Source organism: Diuraphis noxia, unplaced genomic scaffold (genome assembly GCF_037042655.1).
Source record: "Diuraphis noxia isolate RWA-SAM2 unplaced genomic scaffold, SU_Dnox_SAM2 contig0001, whole genome shotgun sequence".
NCBI lineage: Eukaryota > Metazoa > Arthropoda > Insecta > Hemiptera > Aphididae > Diuraphis > Diuraphis noxia.
Genome location: NW_028301711.1, coordinates 41,178,818 through 41,200,122, shown reverse-complemented (window position 1 = coordinate 41,200,122; position 21,305 = coordinate 41,178,818). Strand labels below are relative to the sequence as shown.

At 27.5% G+C, this 21,305-nt stretch overlaps 1 protein-coding gene across 1 annotated transcript in view; it reads left to right on the top strand.

Moving 5' to 3' along the window:
- Positions 1-6,996: 6,996 nt before the first annotated feature.
- Arr1 (arrestin 1) overlaps positions 6,997-21,305 on the top strand; it is a 53,212-nt gene continuing 38,903 nt past the window's right edge. The window contains exons 1-5 of the mRNA XM_015507947.2: positions 6,997-7,182; positions 10,928-11,121; positions 12,088-12,266; positions 13,310-13,451; positions 19,700-19,857. Of these exons, the coding sequence (XP_015363433.2) occupies positions 7,074-7,182; positions 10,928-11,121; positions 12,088-12,266; positions 13,310-13,451; positions 19,700-19,857 (782 nt within the window). The 5' untranslated portion in view covers positions 6,997-7,073. The remainder of the gene's footprint in view (positions 7,183-10,927; positions 11,122-12,087; positions 12,267-13,309; positions 13,452-19,699; positions 19,858-21,305) is intronic.

Here is a 21,305-nt window from a genome sequence, read left to right as displayed (position 1 = left end):
ATGCAGCATACATTGTAAACGAGTCAATTAAAAATGAAAAAAAAACACATGCACCTATTTAATCATAAACAAATATTAAATTCTGTCATCGCGATTCGTTAAATTTCCCTCTCCTCTGCTATGATGTATTTTTTTATTCATTTGTTATTTATCATTTTTTTTTTTTTTAATTATTATTCGCAGTATCAAATACAGGTACGCGTATATGACTGTGTTAGTCGAACTTTTACCTCGGATTTATTATGACATTTTAACCATGCACCTATACAGTTTTGTTTATGCACTCCACTTTTATGATTATTTTAATTCGTGTACCTATGTGTCTAAAGTACACACCATTAGCAAGTGCTCAATAATGTTTTTCAGACTGCACATGACTACAGGAGCAGCAGATAGTGAATATATATTGTATAATATTATGGTGGATCGGAAGTTTTTCCGAGACAGTTATAGGTTCATAATATGATATCAGCCAACCACATTAAATTCAATTCTTAACCTTTTTATATTATACCCGAAGAATATATATTTACGGGTGCGCGAATTATAATGTAAAGGTACTGGATAATATATAGGTATATCTATGCGGGAAAATATTTAAGCGTAGTATACTTTTTAGAATAGGTGTGAAAAAAAATATATAATATTCATTCTGTATCCATATAACTCGGTTTAATGAATATAGGTCCTATATTTATCTAAATATTATTTTTTTAGTTTTTGTGAATAAGTAATTATATTATGATATTTGTAGGGTTGGTGTTTTTTTTTTACCGTAATAATATTTGTAGTACATAATATAAGTATTTTTTTCTTGTTAATAATATTCAATCCTAAGCATAATATCGTCGTCTATATCCACAAAGTATTATTTAAAAGCCTATAGCAGAGGTATTCAAACTGTGTGTCGCGGGTCCTAAAGACGTCGCGAGAGTTGGAGAAGGTAACCGTGTCAAAGCCCCGGAAATCAACAGTAATGTATAGGTCTTGTATAATTAATATAAATATTGTTTATAATAATTATTGAAACGATAATGAAACACATCACGCGACCATTTTAAGTTTTATTTCTAATACTAAACTCGCTGTTATTATCACCCATATCGTATCCGTATTGTTTCATTTTTTTCATATAATAATTTGGAAGCCGTCCAAATATTGTGAATATAGGCGTGCGCAGAGTTTCAAGTCAGGGGCAGCGAATATTTTTACCGGCCCTTACATGGGTATTAAGTTAACATTTTTAAGCTCAAAATAAAAATTTAAATAAAAATATTTTAAACGATAATCATTGGTTAATCATAGATTGTTTTTGCTCAACACCGGTATACCATATCAAAATTAAAAATACATCAAATAGCAATAACACATTATTCTTTATTATTATAATACGGTTATAAAAGTATTATTATGTTATGTTACTATTATATAGTTCGGCCCATACAAATATATTCAAACCGTCCAGGGGCAGCAAGAGCACACCTTGCTGCCCCTGTGCGCACGCCTTTTGTGAACACACAACGAAGTAGCGGGATGAAAAAGTTTGAATACCTCTAGCTCAGGGATGGGCAACTGGCGGCCCGCGCTACATTTTCAAATTACTTCATATAAACATATAAAACCTCATCCTCAATTATCACATTAAATGATAATTGTAAATTTAAATAAATAAAGATAAAAAATTAATATTAGTAAATTTGAAGGACCTTTTTTTTTTTTTGCTTATTCCTATGCACTGCGGCCCGCTAGATTTTAAAGTACTTAAAAGTGGCCCGCTAGTTAGTTTGAGTTGCCCATCCCTGCTCTAGCGTATAGTTTTACTCGGGAAATTCAGCCTTTGATCAAAAGTGATACACATTTCCTTAACTGTGTATCGTGTATATTGTGTCGTGCCACCGTTAGGAGGTTTCTCCGTTAATGCAAGTCAAGACTGGTGGATTATTGACCCTCAGAAGTGTCATTGCACAATATTTAGAAATGTCAAACATTAAATTCAACGCACTAGCCCACATGGCCATATCAATCAGATCATCTTGCAAGTAATGGCAGTTCTAAACAGAACTCATTTAGAAAAATGGTTAGACGCGGCTGTCAGTGGAAATTAGAAAACAGCTGTGCAGTACCGTGAAGTCATTATTTATCATCATTATCACATCATCCACTTGAAAGAGCTAACAACTAACTAAAAGATTGCCTTTGTTATTAATCAACTATATAATAAGACAAAGCCGTAAGTGCATACCTAATATAATAATATTAATAATACTATATATTATAATATATGAACGAACCTCCACAACTCTAAGCTAAAATCATGTTATTCGTCAATTAATTATATAGACAAAGAATGCCGGATTAGAACCTTACAACTGATATAACAAAATAAGACCTTTTAAAAATAGAAATAAAATTTAATTACGTAATTGTATTTAAAATATTGTCAGCTAAATTGTTATTATACAGACTTTAAAATAAAATAATATCATTAACATAATAAAAAGTGGGTAGGTATTTACACCACATAGCTTCACAGTAAATTGTACCTATAGGTGTCGAGTGTGTAACTCGTCATTGATTAGGTCACTGTAAATACAATGCTTTAATTGGATGATGACGTGGAGGAACGCGAGGACTTTATTTTTTAAGAATATACTATCGTACACTTTCTAATTATATCATAATCAATAAAAAAATTTAATATCTGGGTACAATTTAAGCACTTACTTTTACAGTCCTTAACAAATCTGTTTAATTTCAATTCGATGATCAATCATTACGAAAAACGATTCTGAGTGAAGGCCGTCTGCCTGTAGTCAATAATACCCTAGGTATTATTAGTAATTATTTAATTATGTTTATTTTATAATGCTATTATAATACCTACGTCGGGGATAAATTATATTTGCCAAAAAAAGAATTCATTATAATTACAAGTAAGTATGTATTTAAATTATATTCATATCATTATTGTTACTAATTTTAAGTTCACACATATTTACCGTAGAACGGTGTAAATTTAAGTCCATGTTATAAATAGACGTGTCTAGGAAAATCAATTTATCAATAATTATTGATTACTGATCGATATTGATCTCCCAAAACTATCTGCAACTATACAAAAAAAAAAAATTTAAAAAAAAGTTAAAAATCAAAGTGTTTTTACTGTTATAAAATATAGTGTATATTATCACATACAAAATGACACATCATTCATTCTCATATCAAACATTCATTGAATTTTTAGAATTTTACCTATGTAGGTACCTTTTTTTCCAATGTAGGTACCTTTTTTTTCCAATAATGCAAACTATTATTTATTCTTTGTTTCATATAAATTTAGCTATTAAACCTTAAGATGATGAATGATGTAAAAATAAGAGATCGTAAAAAAATGACGAGTCACCGCGATTATACTGATTATAATTGCTTACAAAGAAGTAATAACGATACATAAAAAGCACATAAAAAATATTTATCGAAAAACTTTTTTTTTTTTTCAACAAGATATAAAATTATAAATATGATCTAAACTGTTTGTCTGTTTGTTATTTTTTATATCACTATCAAATAGCACACTATATAACCACAGTCTTTACATATATTACATTAGATAAGGAAATTCGTGTCGTCAAATTAATATTTTTTCACTATTTTCTCTGTTGACATATTGTCACGATTATGTAAATAATATAGGTATGTGTGTTCAGTAATATTACTGTAGGTATATATTAGGTATATATTAGGTGTATATTAGGTATATATCACCTAAATAGTAAATTGTCATGGGCATTTTTCTAACCCACTGAGGCGAACGAGCTTTAATTATTTTGTACCTAATAATTTTGCTAACAGTTCCTAATCTAGTATATCAGATACCTACAGATATTTGTGAACCTATTATTTATTATGTGATATGATGCCCATTTTGTAAATAGTAATAGTATAAAAAACAAAAATGTGATCTCCCTGAGTGTGAGTTTATCCTGCGGGCGCGTTTGTTGCACAATATTACGGTTAATGTTCATATAAACACACGATATGTCCTCGAAGGCCAGAATTAGTATAAGATCCTCTAAGACTCTATAATAATATAATAAACCTTACACAAACTATGGAAAACGCAATCGACTGTTTCACCGAAATTTCATCGTGAAGGTGGCGTACAAAGGTATCTAACCTTTTATAATTTCGTTTGAATTTGAGACTTTTATTTTGCCTATTTATACCATAAACTACAATTAAAACGAATACCTACCACCATTCTAAGATAAAGAGGTATTGACTCAAAAGTTGATAACAATAATATATTATACAAATACATATAAGTACTATCATAATACTATCATAATAATAATAAAATAACACATGATATTTTTTCGGAATTAAAAAAAAATGTAATTCGTTTGAATACCATCAATTGTATCAGGCGCCTACCTATTATTATAGTAAAATAAATAATTTTAGTCGGTAGCAGAATATTGGTTGACAGAACATCTTAGACCAGAATCGTTTTTGGTATGTGGTCATTTATCGTTAAATTAAAATTGAACACATTACATTACAGAGACTTACTCAACGAAGAAGTATCTATTCTATATAATATTATGCTGTACAGCTGAGTGGTCCTCTCTACGTTTTTTTTATTTCAACAATATAAAGTTTTCTCGACATGGTCGTCTAAACTTAATGTCATTAAAATACGGTTTGTTCACGCTATATAACAGTAGATAACAATCACTTCTACTGTATAAAATAAAGGCTACAAATACTAAATACTTGCACTCAAAACACAAGTGTGCATGTAACTCGAATATAGGTATACCTAATTTTAAAACAGTCATATTAGTTTATGAGGTTATAAAAAAAAATCACCGAAACAATATTACTCTAGGTTTAATGTGACATTCACATAATACTTATAAGATATATATTATAGTGTACTTATAAATCCGAGAGTTAAAGTTAATTTAAAAAAAAAAAAAAACCACAACTGAATTCGTAGGTGTATTTATTAATTAATTTAAGTACTAATTTAGTACTCCGCTTCGAAAACATAAATCAAATTGATGTGCGTATAATTAATCCGATTCAAATTCGTTTTATTCCATCCTCTTGTTCAAAGGGACATGTAACTTGGTTACGATTACAACGGAGCTTTTCACGAGTTTCTGTTCACAGCACATAGGTACAGCGTACACGAGTTTCTTGATATACCCGAATAACCGTTAACCGAATAACCCGAGCGTGTGACACCGTTACCGCAAAACAGCAACTATTATATCCCTCGTTGCAAACCTTACTAAAAGTTGACTAAATTGATGAGTTCTGTGTGGTCTACATTGGAGAAATAACGTAGGTAAAACATATTATACTCAGTAAAACGTATTTTTCGGGGATTTCGAAATTTGATACAGCCATTTATTTTGTATTGTGAAAGTTACCAGCTCCTGACATAATTTATTATATTTAATAAAATATATTATTGTTGACTTTTAATTTTTACATGTTTTTATATTTTAATTGTATCATAAGAATATTGTTGTTGTTCTACAAATTAAATTCAAAAGATTTCAAATGTTTAGACTAATCATTATTATACAATTATGATTATTCTTCCAAAATATTTAATTATAATAATAAACAATAAATAAAGTTCAAAAAACAACCAAACATAATCAACTATATCAAACAAATCTAAATTAGTTTTTCAAAATCGTTTCCATGAAATAAATTCTTCATTAAGTTTTAAAATGTTCAGAATCGTCTTTTTAAAGCAATAATCAGTCAATGAATTTTAAAATCCTAAAAAATACGCTTATTAATTAATGATAAAACACACTCTATGTCTTCCGTAGAGGCCAACAATGCATATTATAGGCAATAAGAAAATAATGATAGTCTCTACAATCTGACATATTATACGTAAATCTTACATGTATTTCAAATAGATCCATGTTCCCTTTTTTTTTGGTATCAAAAAAATACATATTAGTATCTATAAATTCTATATATAATATATATATATATATATATATTGTACGACATTTTAGTTAAACAATTTTTTATACACTACCTAATATAATATACGAAATATATTAAGCGAAAAATTGAAATAAGACGATTTAAAAAGCCAATAAAATATATATTTTGTTGTTCGATGATTAGATCTATTATTATGATAAAAATGATTATAATATTCCAATAAAATACGTTGAAATAAAAGCGAAATTTAAAATAATTTTGTGTTTTCCAACGTTCAAATCATTCAATCAACGCTGTATACATTTATACGGTTTCCACGCGATCAATATTATACAAATAATCAATTTTGTATGATATCTGAGGATGTATATAACATCTCTGTGATGGCGTGACATCCTATATAGAACCCTAGTCAGCCTTTTCAAAATTATATTATATGAGTGTACGAAATAATGACACGTCATATATTGCAATGTATTTAATTAAATATTTATTTAATGTCCGTTGCAGTTGCACAACTTCCGCAATCCACATATGATGCTAACAAAAACATAGGCGCGTGCCTGCATTTAATATGAAACATGTTATATGCTATGTACATTTTATATACATGTACTGTATGTGTATAGGTTTGTATATATAAGAAAATACGAACCTAGTATATGTATGTATATAAATCATTTTTAATGTCCAAAAACAGGGTTTCCTTTGGCATTGAAAATTAAAACAGTGACGTACCTAGTTCGGTTTTAAACTTAATTTAATAACAACAATATATATATATATATATATATATATAATATATATATATATATATATATATATATATATATATATATATATATAATATATATATATATATATGTATATATGATATATATATATATATGTATATATGATATATATATATATGTATATATGATAGTAGTGTACATGACTTAACGAGCTTAACTCGGCTGTACAGTGAAACCTTAATAGCGTCGTTTAAGACACACCTGATCACATTTATTATATTTTAACCAGTTAGTCGCATTTTAGAAGTCACTCTTTCGTCTTGCAGTGCAATTATAGTTCATCGAACATCAGTAATAATGGTGTTGAATTTTAACGTCTTCAAAAAGTCCTCGCCTGATGGCAAGATAGTTCTATACTTGAGCAAACGTAATATCGTTGACCATATAACATTCATCGACCCTGTTGGTACGTATGTATTGTATATACACGTTTCGAGAATATTAAATACGTCATGTTTCACCAAGCACTCTCATTGCTTAAACCCCTAACATCCTTCAATAATTGATTTTAAATTTTAAATGTTTTGGAGTTTTTAAATCATTATAAAGACTATATTTTTAAACAGGAAGGATAGATTATTATATATATATATATATATATATATAATTAAATTATTTTTACCATTTAAAAAGTATTTTGTTATTTTGATATACATTTTTTTTTTAAACGAGAGAAGTCCTTTTTAACGGTAAAATGTTAACCAAATTATTTTATTGAAAATTCTCAAAAATCAAAATATAAATTCATCTGAGTACCTAGGTCAGAAGTTATTAAGCTTTAGAAACTTACTTAGAATAATATTTCTGAATAATGGTTGTAAATAAAATGTAAAATCGATAAAATATTATAACTTTTGAAGCATAGTATACCTACCACCTATCTTGTTTTTTTCCCAGTTCAAAAACTAGGAACAGGTGAGAACTGCTTATCACAATACTGCCACCACCTACTAGCTATCTATTAATCATAATATAACATTTTTAATAAATTATATAATTTAAACAGATTAATATTAATTACCTACGATAATTTTCTAATCATCACAGTACCGAATATGTTTTAAACCTATTATCATGGACTATTATGTCTATAATCTAGATCATATATATTATATAGTATTATATAGTACTTTAAGTGCATAAGTCTTAACGTCTAATAAATTACGTACCCAAAATACAGAAAATCTTATTAGATTTTCGATTTATATACATCAACATTTTCAAAAAAATCTTATTTATAAATAATAACTAATTTACGGTAAAAAGTCCAAAAATCAACATTTGGATGAGTTTATTATAAAAGGGTACCTATTGTAATATTGTAATAATAAAATAATAATATTGCGGTGAGCATGTACTAGTGAACTATCCTACACATATATTTCTGCAAAACTATCGGACAATGAACATAATATAATTTTTAATTTTAATTTTTGTAATATGCTAAGTGAAAAATGGGTTACAGTATAATATACATTTTATACAGTTTATTTGAAAAATGTATTTATTTGTAATAAATTACTCTTTATATCTGTAAATAGAATATTTAAATACAAAATTTTACGATACTTTCATACAGTACTTTGTTATACTATTACGACTTAATTACACTTATATCAACACGAACATGATACCTATATATTTTAACACCTTTTAATTAATTCATCACAAATTATACGACTTATCCGTTGATAAGCCAATTGTAAATTTGAGAAACTTGATTAATGCCTAGATACGTAACTATAATAGGTGTTCATTATTTATTAAATTAGTATTTTTTTATGAATGCTACATGTACAGTCACTCGATGTTATTCATATTATTTTGCCAAGTGAACTAAAACTTAAAAGCATTCAATTTTAAAAGTCTATAATATTGTTATCTTATAAGTTGATAGTGGACATTATTGAATTTATTAATGCAATATATTTTTATTTAAAACTAGTTATATTATAATTTTAAGGAAGGTGGACCATCATTCAATTTTAAAATCTAAGTAGTATGTAATAGTAAAGTCAAGTATATTTCTGTCTTTATATGTAATTTTAGGAATAGATAATAATAACTAAGTAGTTATCTAAATAAGATCATAAATAATTTTGACTAAAATCCTCTAAATGAGATAATTGATATCTTATAAGATAGTTTCAGGAAAAAGTTATCTATAATCTAGATAATATTTACATAGACTATCAAATTACCATATCTGATCATACAAATTTAATAATTATAATATACAGGGTAATTCATTAAGAATGCTCATCCCCTTTTTTTCTTTAATAATGAAGTTATCCAAAATCTGATTTTTGGAATCTTTAAATGTACTGAAAGACCATATTTTCAAAATCAGATTTTTATTAAAAGTAAAAAGAGGGTGAACTCACTTGGTGAATCACTTGTATAGCAATTAAAATGGTGTATGCATCAATGTTTTATATTGTATTGTTACATTATATTTACAATACAATTGTATAAGTAAATAAAACAATAATTTTAAAAGTGCTTAGTTACCATATTACATATTAAAATGAAAACTGAACATATTACCATATTATACTACAGTACTACACATACTTACATTATAAATAAATTAAACTACATAACATAAAGTACCTATAATATTAATATCATAACATTATTTACTTTATCTATGTTAACCTGATTGGTACTTAGTATAAAAATATGAAAATTGGGTTAACTTTATTTGAATTGAAATATATAAAATTAAGATTGTACTTAGATACCAGTTTTTTTTAGCTGTGTTCAGGCATCGCTCGTCCATAGAATTACTCCCTACTATCAGTAAAAGTATATTATGTTTGATTATTATTTATATTATATAACTAATATAATAAAAGATAGAATAAAAAATTATCAAGATAATTTTAAAAGATGACAGTTTTTTATTATCTACATAGATAGAATAAATCGTTTTAAATATTTTATCTATATGAGATAAAACACATGAAATAAAATATTAATTTATATAGTTCTGAACCCTATTTATATCATGTATCAATGCCTGAAACTTTATTAAAATATTAATCCAAGTTTTCAAATATTCGACTATAGCCAGATAAAATGCTGAGTTCACACATTTTTAAAATCCTATCTGATGAATTCTGTCGAATAAACACTTTTTAAATTTTAAACGCATTGTATGAAATAATGGCTGCAGTACTGCACTTATAGTATCTGAGCACCGCAACCCGATGAATTATTTTTTTGTTTTAAATTTCAAATTGCATTATTATTATAATATAATGCATAAGTTAATAATGTGACTGTACTGTTAGTTCTCAAGTTTGAGGTCACGTGAAGATCAAAATATCTAGACTACTGCCAACGACCCTGTTACGCTTTGTGTATTATATATGGCCCGTTATTTAATTTAATATATATCTAAATATTATCAGAGAATAAATAATTACGAAAAATATCCATCATCACATTTATGTATATTGTATATAACAGCAGCTTATGATAATTGTGGATAATTTATTCATCGTTACTATTATGAGCGTTATGGCAGAAATAAATTTGAATAAATTGGTACGCAATTATGGTCAATTATGTAAAATATTTTTAGGCATTATGAAAAATAGTGATCAATAGTAGGTACTTATAAGATATAATATAGTTAAAAGATAATCGTAAACCATTAAAACAATATTATTTAATTATGTAAAAACACTTTTACACAATGTTTAAATTAAAAAAAAAAAGTTATACAATAATATTAAATGTATAATGTAATTCATTTAAGTCAAAACAAGTATGTTATAGAAGTATAAAATTAAGTATTTTTTTCCACATGTAATTTATAGGTTAACCATAAGTTTATTTTAATCATCAATATTATTCTTTAAAATATTTAAATATAGGTATCTTTATGTAGGCACATTAAATAAAAATCTGTTTTTATATACATAAGCCAAACATTGTATTTTTAATTTTATTATGTTCAATTATGATGCTTAAATACTATTGTAAAATCATTGGACTTTAAAAATTCGAAATATATTCTGCATCTACGTAAAACACTAAAATTTAAATTTATTTATTTATTTTTATTGAGATAGTAAATTATAAATTAATATATCTATTTCAGTGTACAAATATTTATATATATAAAATATAACATGTTATAGATGGAGTTGTCATGTTGGACAATTCTTATTTGAAAAGTGGCAAAATTTTTGGTCAAATAGTGTGCAGCTTTCGGTACGGTCGAAAAGAGGATGAAGTGATGGGATTGTGTTTTCAAAAAGACATGTACTTGGCATCGGCACAGATATATCCTCCTCTTGAGAACGACAACCCATTGAAGTTGACTAAAATTCAGGTAAACATTTGAAAACAAGATGTTTCTAACGACATACCTAGATTACCTACATATATTAGTTATATATATATACCTACAGTAGTTTTCCTACACCTTAAGAGGTTTGTTATTTAATATTATGCTTAATTTAAACTTTTTTCATTAAATGGAGTTATAATATTCAATGGGTTTAAACGCTTAACAATTTCGCAAAAATATAAAAGATAATATAAGACCTTAAATAATATTCGGCATATTATGACATTTTTTGACGTTATCAACTATTGTTTATTAGTTCGGTAGATGGATTATTTTTTACCTAAGTATTATTCAATACAATAGGTATTTGCCATACGGTATTTATTTTAAAATATAAGATAAAAAGATAAAACAAGTGATCTAAATTCATAAACTGTTGTTTGTTTTTTTATTATAATATTAACTATAGCCCAATTTATTGATCAATATTGTTATCTATTGTTTTATTTTTATTTTTTTAGTAGTAATACGTAGTTATTTTAAGAAATTTTAATTTCATCAATGAAAGGCTTCTTCAAATGAAAATAGCTAAATAACATAATTAAATTAATGGTAACACTAATACAATAATATAATATAATATATTATTATTATGCATTTACTAGGTAATTATGTTTATAATATAAGTAACATACAAAAACGAACAAAACGACTTTATGCTTCAAATTTTAGACGGTTTCCTTTCTTACGTATATTTTTAACATTATGAGTAAAATCTTTGTTGTATTCAAGAGGATATATTATATTATTATCCACCTTATGATATATAGTCAATTGAAAATAATATTTAGCAACTATAATTTATTATTCATTTGTAAAAATATCATTATTATAAATTAAAATATAATCTCGTATGATATCTAATAAATGTCACAACACAATCTTTATGTAGTTGGACAATGTCTATTACGCATATTTGATTAATTGATTGTTGATGATTTGTCATAGGATTGTTTAGTGTCTAAATTAGGGAGTAACGCCACGCCGTTCCGTTTTAAAATTCCTGAGAATGCACCGGCATCGGTAATATTGCAAGATGGGACATCGAATTCAGCTGATGCATGTGGTGTCCAGTACTATGTGAAAATATTCGCTGGGGAGGCTGAAACTGACCATAACCGTGCAAAGTAATCTATACTTTTTAGTTTAAATATCGTGTCAGTTTTTTTTTATACTTCATACACGATATGTATATTATTTTTATTTTTTAACGATTATGCGTCCAAATAAATACTTGAAGTAGTGTAAACCCCGAAAAAAATTGTTTGTATATTTGTTTAACTTTTAAGATTAAGTTTAAACTGTCATCAAACGTATATCAAGTCTGTTGTCTTGATGATGACAACTTATTCATATGGGTATAGGTAGTGCAACTAGTGCAAGTACAAACTTTTTAATTAAATAAGAACTTTATGCGGCATTAAACTATTAGAGGGTAAAATTCGATGGAAATGCAATTATAGTAGTTGTATAGTGTACATAGTGCAGCAAGTTTATTAATGCGAAGTTATATTTTCATATCTAATTATTTAAAATTAATAGGTAAATAATACACCATACACATTTCACTTTTTATATAAAGTGAAAAAATCAGTGAAACCGACAGTTTTTTATGTTTTATATTATTAAAAGAAAAATAGAGATTAATATTAATCTTCTACGGTGCCATATTATTTTCTTTTAGTTACTGCCCTTAAGATAGCAGGTATTATAGCTAAATACTATGTACAGAAAAAGTGTTTTCTATACTATTATCCTAGATAAACGTGAAAAAGTAGAAAAATTGAAAAGTTGTCGACACTAACTAATTGCACACCGACACGACGACACCGCATTAAGATCGTGGAGGTTATAACTTATAATATAAACATACATAAATAACATATAATGTTCTATAGGTATACCTACTACTACCCAGGTACAAACAGAACGTAGAGATTTGGTACCACAGTAGTAAATAATAACGTAAATGATTTAGATATCTGACACAATACTATGAGGCGTGTAAAATGAACGGTGTGGAGGAAAACACGTCGGTTTAAAATACACATTATTTTGATACGCCACTGTTTATTTCGTTGGCGACCTTCGCCGATTTAAACGAGGTCGAATCGTGTTGGACAGAAACAGTTGCGGTCTATATCTTTGTTATTTTTTGTTCTCACTGTAGGAGTTCCGTGGCGATGCGCATCCGCAAAATCCAGTTTGCTCCGGTCATGCGTCCCTTGAGTAGACATCCTTGCACCATAGTCCGCAAAGACTTCATGTTCAGCCCCGGCCAACTGGAATTGGAGGCTGTACTCGACAAACAGGTATATCAGATGCCGTTCGATCACTATATATACAATAATAACATTACCTAATTATACGCAAGTTACATCACGTGCAAGTACACGGAATACCGCGAGATATATAATATTATTACGTATTATAGTTGTAGTGTGTGTATAGTAGTAGTAGTAGTGGATGCCGGATTGAATGCAAATGGTAACATGGGGGGAGATGGTTAGATTCTCTCCATTTTTTATACCTTGCGTGATATTTAAGAATGAAACAATATAATATCAATTTCATACCAAGTATAACATGATGAAGTGTTTTTCTAGTTGTTAGGAAAAGAATATTAAATGTACCTATGAGCTATGAATTGTCACTTGGTAATTAAATTGCGACGTCTTCGTGCAGGTATCAACTATAGGTACGAGATAATGATTTTCAATATTATTTTCGGTTGGTTATGCGCTTAAGCTTTGTAGTATCATTTTAATGATTGAGGTTCATGGTACCTGTTTAATAATATAATTCAACTAAAGATTTTAATGATTTTACTCTGCAAAGTATGTAGAAATGTAAAAGTGTAGAGTTTCAAGTTCCCTGGTGATTTTTGTATAATATTTTGAGTAAAAACAAAATTAAATATCCTATTTCATCAACATTTGAACTTCAGAAGCTGATTAAAAAAAGGACCAATTAAATTTGATATTTTTAAATTACTGTAATAAAAATTTATGTGAATCCTTGTATTACATTTCCAAGCCTCAAATATAAAATAAAAAAGTGGGTAAGTCGTAGATGTCACTCTGCTGTACAGTAGGTTACAAGTGGGTTACTGTAATGGATGGAATTAAATTTGAATCCAATGATATTATATCATTGTATACGAAAAACGATTCTGAAAATTAAAGATAATAATAGAGATTGGCACACCGTAACACTATTTGAAATTAACTTATCACAATTCATAATAATTAATGCAAAACGATAACTGAAATTTTATATTTCATTATTTATAAGACTCTATGAGTATGATGATATACTTGGCGATTATTTAACAGTTAATACTCTTTAAGTTTAAAATAGTTTGTGTTTTTTAGAATATCAATTACATAATATACCATTCTCTTCCTCAAACTACCATTTAAACTCACCGATTATTCGTCTTATGCGTATTGCCAATTCTGACCCTTCATCCCCCCCCCCCTAAAAATCTGAGCCTCGTTTCCACAAAGCAAATTACTATTACTTATTATATTATATTCATGTATTTAAAGGGTTCGTCCCGTAATGTAATGTAAAAATAAAAATAAAAATAAAAATATCATTTTTCTGTATAATAATTTTTGAATAAAAGTTATGTGTTTTACCTTTTTATATCTGTTGAATTGATTACAATTTTTTTTTATTTAATTTTTTTTTTGTACTATAATATTTATAACAACATTTCAATTTTATATTCCAAAACAGTATATTTTTTAGAAAATATTGATATAATATAATTTCGAACTAATAGGTATAGACAGTTAATAAAGAATTTTTAAGTTATACCTAAGCTGCATTGAATAGATATCATTGTAATTTCAACTTTTTAAAATTAATATGAATGAACTTATTACTAATTTATAAATTAATTTTGTACATATAATTTGGAAATATTTGGCACACCAAAATATCATAAACATTTTAGACATTTTTATATTTAAAAAGTAAAAACTGCGTTTCGCTATCTTATGACCATACGTTTCTATCGCGTTTACGATAACGACGGTTATAGGCATTATCTAAACTAAATGTAATTCGACGATCATTTTTTTTTACATCGTCGCCGTACATTCCGTTTCAATTTACTGTCGTCAACTCACGTTTCTGGAGGACATTGTCATCGTTATATTTGTTTTTCTTTTTATCCGTCGAATTCGATTCGATCACACGTCAAGTACACGGTTAGTTTATGCCCTGAAAAATGTTAAGATCATAATAAGACCACAGCGGTGTACTTAAAGCAATATCTCAAATGAATCGTTTTAAAATCAATGTTTCTTACGCATGCTGCGAAAAAAAATAAGTTTACATTTTGGTTTTTATTTCACAATTATATCTATTCACTGATTATAAGTGAAATTCTTCCGAAAAAAAACTTCGTGTCAATGAACGCCGCTCACTCGGTCTGTCCTGTCTTTGTTTCTTATTATATATTATACACATTGTTTGGATAAATTCAACATAGTCTATTTGTGAATCTGTTTTTAAGAATAATTTTGATGTTAAAAATATTTATCTAAGTCAAGTAGTTTATTTTTAGTATTTTTTTAAAATTATTGTATTATTTTGGTTAAATCAATTTGGAATGTAATAACTTTTTTAAAAATATGATTTTTGAGAATTCGATAACATGAGTACCTATATTTCATAATATAATTATTAACAATTTTTGTCATACGTTTAATTAGTATAATTTTTTTTTTTGGTCAGGTCTTTTTATTACACTCTGTATATATATATTACGTGCTGTATTAGCCATGTTTAAATAGCTTTCTTAAATAAAAATAAAAATAACTTTTAAGTATTTATAAACAAAGTTTGGATGATACAATACCTATAGGCACATATACCATATTATTAATAATACTATTGAATAATCGAAATTTATTTGTTATAAATGATTGTATAAACTTATAAAAATCGAGTTCAATTAATATTACTGTTATAATATAGGAATAAATATTCGAACCAACAATATTTGCATAATGCCTATCGATTGTAGTAAATATATGACATATTTATTATTCCAGACAGGATATGATTTTGTTTTTTCCGTCGTCTCACACCACGTTGCCGCTCCTTCTTCAGATGAAATTCACTCTTTTATATTATTGTACATTTTTAAGGAAATTAGGTTTTCAAATAATATGTTGATGACTTGATGTACCTATTCAAATTGAAATACAAACGATAAGTTCAATTTCTGTGTGATGAAACATAAAGTCGGAAAATACTATAGGAACAATTTATACAATAAATATAGGTTTATATGTATATAATTATTATAAATGATGATTAATTTAAAATTATTAGTTATAGTAAAGTTGTTGCCAATTAGTATAATTAGTAATTAACTTTAATTTATTCAAATTTTATAGTTTGTAATGATAATAATAATTGGTAGGTACTTGACTAAATATTACATAATATATTTTAATTTATTCATTACTCCTTAGAACATAATGTTTAGTAACTCGGAAACCATTCGATCGAATTTTGTCAATGCGACAAAATTTTCGAAAAATTAATTTCGTCAACGACAATAAAGGTTCCGGTAGAAAAAAAGAAAAGAAATTTTATCACCACAGGTTACTTCTTAAATGGTAATAAGCTAATAACTAATAAATGCTAATAGCTAAAAAAATATTTCAAAATATGGTGTTTAAGTGAAGGTATTGTTAAAGGTTGTTAGTGGGTGGTAGAGGGGTGAGCACGTTTGACGAATAATTACTCTTTGCATACTATAGCGTGGAGATTTCACACTGAGCACGTACTCGCTCGTCACATTCTATCCATTCTTTAGAAATACGCTTAGTCTGATAGCCATATAGGCGCTGTAACAGTACCTATACCGAGAACGACGGCACAAACGTATAGGTAGGTAAGTAATAAAATGCGAGAACACGAAATATACCCAACAATAATAATAATAATAATAATATTTAGCGTACTGCGTATCAGGCGTGCACACTTCATCATTTAAATATTGCATTGGGCATAATTACAGTAGGTATAACACAGAAGAAAACAATAAAACATATCATTATTATGATATTATTCGTGCTACGTTATAATATAGGTAGGTATCTACACCTCCTAGGCGTAGGAGAAAACTGCTTGAACAAATAGCTATTAACGTCGGCTAATAATCGGTTCATTGTGCGAGTTCAGGTATACCATAATGTCATAATGATAATAATATTATAGCTGCTTCGATCGTCGGTAGCCATGTTATCATTGTATACGATGATGACCTCCATAGGCAGCGCATGTTATTGTTGCTGTCGTTGTCATCGTCGTCGTTGTTGATGTTTACGTTGCTGTTATTGACGTATTAGCTGATATTATCTTCCTCGTTGTATATAGCTTACATTTTAGGGTTCTTAGGTCGTTTCATATCATCATAATTATAAGAGCAAATAATGTGGAAGATTTGCAGTTCAACACACAGAGCTTACAAGAAAAAGTCTTTTTTTATACATCAGGGGTTAGGAAATATGTTTGATTTCTTTAGAATGTCTTGGAATAAATTGTAAGTAACGAGAAAAATATTAGGTATCTGTGATTTTAATTTTTTACTACTGTTTTCACTTGTCATCTTAATGATGGAGATTTACCTTTTAATCGGTAGGTACACTTTATCATTATTTAGGTAGTAATAGAATAAAACAGTTCTGTAGTAAATTGTTGTTATATTTTTATTAATATTATGAGTTAAAAAAAAAAAATGTCAAATACACCAGTGACAATAATGTATTGTTTTGTTTAAAATCTGCACTGTGTGCAGAGCACATTTTAATGATAATTTTTGATAATTTTAGATTCTGAGCGGAGCGATGAATATATTGATTTTATCATGATATGTGTTTTTTTTTTTGTGTCTGTGGTCTGTCATCACGTTTTGGGGCAGTAAAAGTGCTTCGATTTTTGACTTCAGTACCTCGTTCGATCAGAAAGTGAATCTAGTTGGTACTTTGGGGGGGGGTCAAAAGTAAAAAATATTTTTCTAAATAAAACAAACTATAAATTAAGGGCAAACGGGAAATTTTACGCACACTCATTTTTCGACAAAATCGATTTTGGTTTTTGATGTAACTTTAAAACAAATGACCACAGATACATGAAATTTTCACCGAATGTTTATATAAGTATATTCTATCCACCATGAAATTTTTAAAAGATGTCTACTTAAGTTGAACTATTTATGGGTGTATTCATTTTCGATTATTATTAGTTTTTTTTAAAATTAATATCGATAAAAATTTATTTGTTGGGTAGAAAAGCTTGAAAATTTAATATAAGGCTCCTAACATATTGTTACAATAGCAGTTGAAAAATAAAATAAATTCATACTCACAATTTTTTTTTATAAGCACTCAAAGTTTGAATTTTGACAAAATAAGTAAAAATCACGAAAATTCACAAATTATTTTAAGCTAGATATTCATAAACAATTTTCATTTTATATCTAAGATTTGAAAATTTAATATATGGCTCCTATCATATTTTTACAATAGCAATTGAAAAATAAAAGAAATGCGTAGTCTTAATTTTTTTTTACAAGCATTCAAAGTTTGAATTTTGACAACATATTATGTAAAAATCACGAAAATCACGAAAATTCGCAAATTATTTTAAACTAGAAATTCATAAAAAATTTTCTTCTTAAATCTAAGATTTGAAAATTTTTAATAATCTATAATATATCCTAGACAGATGAACCGTCTTCGCTCAGAATCGTTTTTCGTATACAATGATATAATATCATTGGATTCAAATTTAATTCCATCCATTACAGTAACCCACTTGTAACCTACTGTACAGCAGAGCGACATCCACGAATTACCCGCCTTTTTTTTTTTACATGACTTTTTAATACGTATCATACATTTTCAACTTTTTTAACCTAAAAATTCAAACCTCAATTATTGATATAACAGATCGCCTAAACGTATATGGTAAGACTGCTGTACAAATGTGTAATACCGAATGGACCATGTGCTTTATTGATTTATTGAAATAAAAAGTTCTAATTGTTCATCACTGAATTTTTAGAAATCCTGATTTCTGATTTTGATAATTGTTTAGTTTTCCGCTGTCTGTATTTATATTTCATAATGATATTCGGGCACTAAACTAATGTTCAAAAAATGTAACTAAAAATCAATTTACGATAATGGTTAAACGAAATTTGATGGATGGGGTGGTCTATAAAATCATTCTACGTTTATTGGATGGTGTAAAATAGACAACCCTTATTGTCTTCAAAAAATTACATATCGCGCGATGTACTATTATTGAACTCGCTTAGACTGTTTTGCTATAAAAAAAAAAAAACCATTATTGGCTTGGTAGGTACTTATGAGTTTGTAATCAGAATTTACACAATTGTAGATTAAAAATTACAATATGGAAATATCAGGTTCGTTGAACCGCGTTAGAGTGAATAATAATTCATTACGTAATAACAAAAATAATAATTACATAGGTATTTTTATAAATTTGTTGCGTCCTAATTCAGGTTTACACGCATGGCGAAAGCGTTCATGTGACGATATGTATACGAAACAGCAGCAACAAGATGGTGAAAAAAATAAGAGTACTTATCCAACAGATCGTGGACATAGTCATATTCCAAAACGGACAGTGCAGAACAACTTTAGCTGCCGTCGAAACTCAGTGAGTGAACTTTACTGATATTCATTACTACATGACTATTACCGATTTGCATAAAAAAAATATTAATTTAATGGTTTACTAAAATGTAATAGACCAATAATTGGCCGCTCAATCAAGTTTAAGGAACTATTAGCTCACTATTGATTCATACAAATGTATAGTGATTGTTTTTGCGACTAGCATATAAGTCATTTTACTATATTTTCGAACGTATATTTATTTCTCATGTCAAATAATGTACGAGTATTATAATTTATAATACAATTTAGGTGGCTTGGTGAGGCGCGGTCGTACGCTCAATCTGCGGAAACGCACTGAGCGTACGTACCGGCCGCAGTTGCTAGCTCCCGGATGGGTGACCACCCGGGATTTTTAGCAACATATCCTTGCCACACTTACACAAACACGTGTTGCAACCCTACCCAATTAAAAACCTACAAACAAATATACAAAAATAATCCCTACTGTACCACCCCACACCCAATGGCCTATGTTGCCGCGGGTTCTCCTTACAAAAAAAAAAAAAAAAAAATACAATTTAGTGCGAATTTATGAATAAAAAATATAATAATTTTTATTTACAAGAACATAAAATAAAATAAAAACCATGAATAAACATAATGATATTATTAAATCATAAATTAAAATATTAATATATTAAGACAGTTGATAACTTAAAATATTTTTTTTCTGTCCTCTTATAGCTGTTGTCACATCAATCACAAATAAGAGCCACTGTCTTAAGACGTTTAGCATTATTCGTATTACAATAGTTATAACTATGTATAATATATATTATGTTGTTTGCCATATTTTATAACTGCATTGTATCTTGCAATGTGGCATTGTGACGTTCGCATATTACTGACCACAGAACGTAATTCTTTTGATTTCCATGTCGAATCGTTTAAACTATAAATTTATTTTATGTTTCCTAACACATAGATAAATCGTGTTTATTTTGTCTGGTAAAACATTGGGGATTTGGAGCATAATTCTTTTATTTATATTTTATTGGCCTCTTTAGACCAATCCGGCAATCCATTTGTTCTACAATAAAAAAAAAAGTATAGGTATATTAATATCCATTTCAGCGTACATACACATTGTGATTAGTGGATAACATGTATGACATCGCTTATCAGGTCGATATTATATCTATATCATAATAATTAACGATTTGAAAATGACAATACTAAAAAAAAGTTGACTATGATTTCGTAATTTTATCTCAATATAGGTAATATTAAACATATATCATGGTCAATGAGTGGTCATCGAATAATATAATATAAACAATATAAATATAAATATATAAAAAAAAATAAATATACCATTGGAGCAACGACCCTCAGTTTGTTATTGTTTTGTCAATATATTTTTAATATTTTTCGTGTTGTATTAATTAGCACACTTTTATTTCCTACGTAAATTTTGTTCAACGCATT